This window comes from Mercenaria mercenaria, chromosome 10 (assembly GCF_021730395.1).
Source record: "Mercenaria mercenaria strain notata chromosome 10, MADL_Memer_1, whole genome shotgun sequence".
NCBI classification, from domain to species: domain Eukaryota; kingdom Metazoa; phylum Mollusca; class Bivalvia; order Venerida; family Veneridae; genus Mercenaria; species Mercenaria mercenaria.
In genome coordinates, this window is record NC_069370.1 from 48,880,380 (window position 1) to 48,888,830 (window position 8,451).

The following is an 8,451-nucleotide window of genomic DNA, read 5'->3' on the forward strand; positions in this document are numbered from 1 at the left end:
CACAATTTTGTAAAAATTCAAAGTAGAGTTATGTAATCACGACTGTGAACAAGCATGTGAAGTTTCAATCCATTCCCACTAGTGGGTACTGAGATACCAGCTTACATACAAAAACTTAACCAAAAACTGCTAAGTCGAAAAACGGGCATAATTTTGTACAAATTCAAAGAAGAGTTATGGAACCTGTGCACTGCATGTCAGATCATGACAGTGAACAAGTGTGTGAAGTTTCAATCCATTCCCATTAGTGGGTACTGAGATACCAGCTTACATATAAAACCTTAACCAAAAATTTTTAAGTCCGACAAACTGATTTTCTAAAAAAGCAAAACAGAGTTATGGAACCTGTGCAATGTAAGTCAGTTTATCACAGTGAATAAGTGTGTGAAGTTTCAATCCATTTCCTAAGTGGTTACTAAGATACCAGCTTACATACAAAAATTTCCAAATCAGGACGCGGACGCAGATGCATGAGTGAATCCAATAGCTCTACCTATTCTTTAAATAGTCGGGCTAAAAACTATCAAAGGGCCATAACTGCAGTAAAACTAAAAATAGTCACAGAAAAAAATCCTTCCTTACAGTAATCAACACAATCAAGCTTGTTCATCTGTGGAAGTTTGGAACAAATCAGGCTAATAGTGTGGGAGGAGTGAGACAAGCAAGATTTAGGGATATACGGACAGCAGCAACTTTATATGCGCACCCCCCCCACCCCTCCACATAAATGAGTGGGGGCATAATGATATAATACATATATATGACATAATAACAGTAATTCATTTTAACTTACTCTTCTTCATCCTCCACTATTTCCTCATCTGATGAGGCTAGGAACCAGTCTGGTTGCCATGGTAACATATCACAGTCAGAAAGATCACTCTCGTCGGAGCTTGCTACACCTGCATAAAAAATCATAAATGTCTCAAGATTGGAAGTGTGAATACACATCTTTTCAAGTTTTATCTCTATTATTGTTACTGACAAGCATTACTACCATGCAACTGTTCGTCTTGTTTTCCATTTATAATGTATACAATTTATGGTAACTTTTTTAACAGAGCCAATATTGCAATCTCTTAAGTATCAATTCACTTTAAAATATGATAAAGTAGAGACATGTAGATGTAGACATGTCTGAAGAAACCGGTAATCAGGTGTTGCACCAATACATACTGAAACTGGGAGATATGGAAGGCTTTGCCCATTTTGTAAGGGAAACAATGAGGATGAATAACATGTCATCATGGAATATCAACTAAATTAAATAGTGACCCAAAACAAGTATCATTTATACAAGCATATTCTTTAAATGCACTAATGTAAATTGTAAATAATATGTTTTTTTTTATTTCTTTGTCACTGAGATACTGTAGAGATTATGTGCAGAGTTTTATTTCCCGATTTTACATGGTATATAAATAAAATCTTAAATAAAAATTGCATCTCAATGCTATGTCTGCCTTTTATGGTTTATTAAGTAGCCATGTTTTCTCTTTTTTTTGTACATATTGACATGTTCGAAAATAAATGCAGCCTCTGATTAAATGACACTGTATATTGCCTTACATTAAATATTGATATAGAGTGAACTGACTATAATATAGATACAAAGTGTCCTTTCCAAAAAATAATGATAATAAAGGTGATTTTATATCTACATCTTTCAGGGTGTAAAAATAATTAACAATAGCTGCTGATCCTTCTTTTAGTACTGCACCCATTTTCAAACAATATATTATCTGAATATTTTTTTACTGGTAAAGTCAATTTAAATCCTATTACTGTAAAATCATTTAATTTTGTGGGCAGGAAATTTCGTGGTTTTGTTGAAAACGGCCATTTCATGGGGATAGGAATTTGTGGTTTCAACTTTTGAACATAAAATGAATGGGAGTTTGACTTGTTCGTTGGGATTAAGTGGATTGACTTAACCACGAAATCCACAAAAAGTAGTCCGCCACGTATATCAATGATTTCACAGTATACACTTCCTCTTTTATAACCTTGATAACAATACACAACAACATAAAAACTTACTTGAACAAATCATACTGTGTTGATCAATTTTCTTCTGTTTGTTCATATTGTAGTATTCTATAGCACTTTTTGTTTTCAACTTTTTAACATCTTCATCATCTAAAAGTTTTCGTATTTTTCTTGGTTTTACTAAAGTCATTGGTAGAGAGAATAATGGAACTGGACGTTTAGATGTTGACGAAGGATTACGAGATCTTGGTCTAGATTTTGTCACTTTTGTTTTCGGTTGCTGGAAACCAGCAAAGTTCAGACTCTGCTTGGCAGATTCTGTAACTTTCGATGAAACACTTGTGGGTGTCTGTGAAGTTGTAAGTAATGTAAGTTTTGGTTGTCCTGGAAAATGTAGTAAAGGTGATGATAAAGGTGCTGCTAATGATGAAGTTGTAGATGATGACAATAATGCTGTTGTCGAAGTTGGCACAACCTTCACTCCACTTGGTGAAGCATTTGGTAAAAACTGTCTCGTCACTAAAGGAACATTTACCACTTGTGATGCAGATGACGATGATGATGATGATTGTGGTGTTGATGTTACTGGTCTTATTTGATGTCCAGTAATGAACTCACTTTTCACACCCTGCCTAATCACCTGTCCGGTTTGTGTTACAGTATTTGATACATTTGAGACTGACACAGTCTGAAGCACCTCAGATGATGGTTTATGATGAACACTAGAGTAAGGTGGAGGTGGTCTAGACTGAGGTGTGAAAGTCTGTGGAAGTAAATGTTGTAACTCTGGTGCAGGGTGTAACACGGTCCCGACCTGTGGCTCAGGAACGCCTGCTGAAAGGCCAGTCTCATTACTAAACATTTGATTACCTTCAAGAGGTATATTTGCTGCCGAGGCCAGCTGTTTAAGTGTTTGTTCAATGTCACTTACAGTTGGAACTGGTAAACCCAACTGCTCTAGGCTCATATTCAATGTCTGTAAATTCAAACCATTTAAAAGGTTTAAATGTGAAAGACTAGGTACAGGAGCTACATTCACAGCACTTGCAGCCCCCAATGCTGCCGATACATCAACAACAGAATTAATTCCATCTCGCACTACTGTTACATTTGGCGGTGCTGAATTAGCTGGAGAGTTAGCTGTCTGTGGGTGATTTGGAGAACTCGAGTTTATCTGATACCCAGGTGAACTTGTGTAACTGTGGCTAGGTGACTGTGACTGGGAAGAGTTGTTAGATGAACACTGATTTCTTTTCAATTTATCTTTAATTTTGTTCTGCGCAATTTTTGTTTGTAAGCTATTCATAGTTCGTGAACTTTTAACCTTTCCTTTGGTTTTAGTTTCCATTTTCGGTTTTATTTTCTCCAACTTTTCGGCAAGTTCCGGGTAAATCTTAGCCAATGAAGATTGACCAGCATCAACTGGAGATTTAGATACAGTAGCACCTAGTGTGTTCATCGGGGAAACCGTTACTGATACCGACACATTCGGTAACGTAACATTAGAAATCACAGCTGTTAGTTCTTTCACCTTCTTTTCTGTACTATCAGTAGGAAATGCATAAACATCCTCCATGTCTTCCCCACCCGATGATAATTTATTTGGCATCAGCTTTGACTTAATGCCTCCAACAGTAAGCCTAGGTCTGATTTTATTCTGAAGAAGACCCGGGTCTGATTTAGCACCTCCGAGATGAAACTGGTTTGACAATGAACCATGTCTTTCTTTTTCTTTCTTTGGTTTTCGCTCTTTCTTTGGCAACATGCCAAGCACCTGCATATGGTTGTTACAGTACCTGAAAAGAAACAAAAACATTTAATTTTTATCAAGAACTGTAGTCTGTATAGGGGAATAAAGTTTGACAGTGGTTATAAGAGTACCTGACACTTCATCTGGATAGATACAAAAATTGTGTATTTTATACACAGTAGAAATCAAATATCAATTTAGACAAAACTTACAAAGAAAACATTTTTTTTTTCATCTGTTACGACTTTTATTATTTAAGAATTTCAAAAATCATCAATTAAAAGATACTGTGCTATCACATGTTATTCTGTAAATATTTCACTATATCTTATCAAAACAGTTAATGGTACATTCTTAGAATATAATTATGCAAGTTTAAACCATTCCTCGCAGCAAAGGTCTTGCAAGTACAGTGGTGTTGAAAGATCCTAGATCATTTCAGACACAGAAGGTATTGGCCTTCAGCAAGCAAACTCAATTTGCCTACTTCGCTTATGAGACTGAAACCATTTAGATACAATTACTCTAATAATCTGATAAAAAAGCACTGAATTAACTTACTCTCTCTCTTCATTTTTTGGTATTGGTTGTGTGCAAGTCTGTCTACTTGACTTTGCAACATAGCCACATCTTTTAAACGGTGCAGTTGGATCCTCAAGAATATGTCGTACACAGAATCCATAGTGGTTCAGTCGACGTTGATTACATATTTTCCCACTGAATGAACATAATGGCTTCTGATCTGCTGACTGTGCGTAATGTATATTTTTCCCTTCATACATTGCCAGCTAAGAGTTTCCATGGAAAATGGTATCTAATCGAAAAAAGAACATTATATTAAATGGCAAAATCAGTAAGCATAGAAATAACAAAATTTTGATGCTATATATAATTGAAAAGTTACTGATAATGGTGGCATATCTGACCTGTTTATTAACATGATTATCCATGTTGTTCTAGTATTACAAACATCAGTCCCAACAAGAGTTCAACAGAACCAGGTAGATTGATATGCACAATGATATGTTTGAACTTCAGGCAGCCGAACTTCAATTCTGTTATAAAGATCTTAAATTCTGTTTACTGTTTGTATTATAAACTGTTATATTACAGTCAAACTCACCAAAAAAATTAAAAAATTACTGGACCATGAACAACAGTCATAAACTTCATTTATAGTCAAGACTTTCTATGGTCATTTCATTTCTACAGGCCAGGACTTAACTGATGACTTATGTTTTGACATGTTACAAAGTCTTCAAATACAAGCAATGGTTTTCTAGTAATTAAGTTCTGTGTGCATGCCTTTTATCATAGCATCAATTCAGAAATAGACAAAATACTGTTGAAAAAAAAACAAATAGTATGCATATTATTATTATTATACCAGATTTATATAGTGCCCTTTTCATGATAAACAGGTTCAAAGGTGATTTACATATTATAACAAACGCAGCCACACAGGGCACGAATTTCATCCTCAGCTAGTACAGACACATCTAGTGATCTGACCAGAGGGACATAGTGAGATATTTTAGCCCCCGGAACAGGTAGAGAAATACTTTTTAGATACAGGCCTGTCTGGCTAACTTAGCCTAGCTCTTTGCGAATAGACAGTCTGATTCTTAAACGTGCCTGGTGTATAGCACCGATACACACGAAACCATCTTTCCTGTGAAGAACCAGTACAGGCCTCCCATCAAGAGACAGTATGCGTAATATTGAAGTGTCTAAAAAAAACTTCACACTTTGAAATTCTTTTGGACTAACCAGTCTTTATAAAAGTTTATTAAGTGTAATTTACTATTTTGTCCAACCCTAATATAATCATTAACACACACTCATATCATTTATTTACTGAAATATTTTCAGTCTTGTCTCTTGATAAGAATGATTCTGTGTTATCAAAATACTTTTCGAAAAATACAGTATAAAATTACAGAAGCAGAAAAATGAGGTTTTCTTATGTGTGATGTGTAATTTAACGAATATTTCAAGCACGAAATTAATCAGATTGCGTCATTACACAAACATACTGGGATTGCTCGTGTTTACATGTTACCATAAATAGACACCTTGACCCAGTTCTTACGTTGTTGAATGAATATGCCACTATTTGGATGCGTTTACATACATTAAAATACAGTTAATACTTGATTTCTTACCAAATTTTTCTGTTCTGAATGAAAAACAACATGGCGGCCATATTTGTTGTGTTTTTTTTAGGCGAGGCTATTAAATGAAGAAATTCGGTCACTGTAAACTTTACGGCATGCGAGTTTGGAATTCCCTGAATGGGATCAATTTAGGTCATTAATTAGCAACATGTAGTTAACTTTGGTTATTGGTTTGCAGTCCATATTTGCAATTTCATTTCCCCATCCTATTATTACAGCACAGTCAAAGACCGCGTACGTATATCGGCCATTCATTACTACGCCCTAAATAGGCCTCGTCATCGAAACAAATCCTCGTGTAGGGACCGACATTTTGAGCATTTTTCAGCCATTTTGACAAAAAACAACACTTGATTTTACCTTTTAACGTGGAAGTTTGGCAAAAATTGTAATGATTTGTAACATGTCGTTTGTATCGCAGCCGTAAATAGTACCACGAACGCAACCACAGCCCATGAACAAGTACTTGCAAACCCTGAAAATACGAAAGCTCTTCGTACATTCTAAAAATAGTAACATAGCCATGTTGATGGGGCAGTTTTATAACATCGTATTTCGCATGTAAATAATGTATGGCATTCTCTAACATATTTATATACATTTAGAAAAGGTGTTGAAGTGTAGTTTCACAATGTTCTTTTAATTATTCTTGCTTTCATTGTTGCATTTTTTGGTCTCATAATGAAGCTAAAGTGTGGTTTATTTCAAAATTGTTGCGTTTAGTAAACTACAACATTGCGCTACGCATTTTGATTGGTCTATTCTGCTAAGGTCGCCAGCGATAGTTGTTCTGATTGGACAAACTGACGGGCACCTGCATGATGAACAAGGGTAGAAGGAGGCCCGATGTTAGAGAAAATTCTTCTAGCATGATAACATCATAGTCAAATGTGCATTGTTGACAGTACATGACAGGACAGTCATACAAAAAAGCTCTTCCATTGAAATAGCCAGTCATCTATCTAGATCTATGACCTTAATTAATTAACCACAACTGAATTTAAGATGTGTATTAAATTTTAACTACAAGTATGTGAGGATTAAACAAAATCCTACAATTTTAATTGCACAGTTGGAGTGAAATTTGCATTGACTTTGGAGGAATTAAGACAAATGTGCTTTTATGATATTGATAAGTTTATAAATATCCAGTAACCAATTTAACCAAACCAATAAAAAAAAGAGTTTTAATTCTTTCATTTCTCGTGAGAAAGCTATTCCAGTGTGTACATACCACGTGGTTTGTGACGTCATTTTCGGGTATACGGCAAGAAAATTTATAAACAAATCCGTCGATTCAGAACTTAAAAACACTGTAAGTTTTTCATTTTTTCACCGATTTGAATAATTCTTTTACGAGGCTCAAGCCAAGGTAGTGGGCTATAAACATAAGACAAAGTTTTCCTGAAATTTTAAGCCGTTTTTGCAAAGGTCGGTTCCAACCCTGAAAATCGGCAAATTCTTGGAGGGTAATACGGCAAGAAAAACCCGTGTTTTACAAAATAATGCAGAACTGCTTTCCTTTACATTGTTATGCCTTTCACCGCTGTTTATTTCGGTTCCAAGAAGGCCTGCGAACCATTTTACTTGACATAAAATTGTAGGTTTCTCTGTGAAAACATAGATCTATGTCTTCGGAAAATGATAATACTGCAAGAATGATATGACGGCAAGCAGATTCACGAATACGTCTATTGTTCCTTTACGAACAGTTTCGCGAATTATTGAGTTTAAGACTCGTTTCCTCATGTATAATACCTGTTTCCAGATTTGTTTAGCTTCTATTCAGATAAATTTCGGTATGATGTGTTATGAAAGAACGGCTTTTTTCAATGCTTCTTAAAGATCGTTTAGTAGATATATTATTGTTATCTAATTATAGCTTTCAAGAAAAGTTTCCTAATTTCTACTTTATTTATTTATAGTCTCAAGAGGCATCTTAAAAATGAGTCCCTATGTGTCTATATTCAATAATTGTTGCATCCGCGAATGCTAACGACTATCTTTAAAGAGTCACTGCTAAAATGTCTACAAAAAGTGTTTATAATTGAAAATATATCCTACATATTCACATTATGTGTTTACTTATCAATCATTAGTGAAAGCTGGGCCTCTGAACAATGCCTATCAATAATAGTAATTGATAATGTATCGAAACTGTATTTCGATATAAGTCTTTGAGATTTCGAGATTATGGAGATAGATCTACTAAACTTTGATACAAAAAAAAAAAAAAAAAAAAAAAAAAAAAAACAAACAAACAACTTGATGTTAGCAAAGACAAAATTAATACTCGGACGATGTTTTTTTACTCTTTAGCGTAATGACGCGAACAAAGACTAAACTTAAACTTTGTAAACGATCTAAGACGTCAGTGTTCAGACACAAAAACCAACAAGCGAGTTCATATGTAAAGTTTATTACATTATGGATACACACAGAAATTGAAATTTTCAATAAAGTTACTTATTATTATAAAATTAACGCATTACACATTAAATTATGACAGTATAAGGAGATAGTTACAACTTTTAG

At 34.6% G+C, this 8,451-nt stretch overlaps 1 protein-coding gene across 3 annotated transcripts in view; it reads right to left on the reverse strand.

Moving 5' to 3' along the window:
- LOC123560746 (uncharacterized) overlaps positions 1-6,385 on the reverse strand; it is a 33,359-nt gene extending 26,974 nt beyond the window's left edge. For 2 of the 3 annotated variants that reach the window (XM_053553035.1, XM_053553033.1), the window contains exons 1-4: positions 5,905-6,145; positions 4,301-4,553; positions 2,041-3,785; positions 794-902 (exon numbers count right to left, since the gene is read on the reverse strand). In XM_053553035.1, coding sequence (XP_053409010.1) covers positions 794-902; positions 2,041-3,785; positions 4,301-4,521 — 2,075 coding nt within the window. In that variant the 5' untranslated portion in view covers positions 4,522-4,553; positions 5,905-6,145. Of the gene's footprint in view, positions 1-793; positions 903-2,040; positions 3,786-4,300; positions 4,554-5,904; positions 6,146-6,276 lie in introns of those variants that run through there. The other variant, XM_053553034.1, reaches the window with a different exon arrangement.
- Between the last annotated feature and the right edge of the window lie 2,066 nt (positions 6,386-8,451).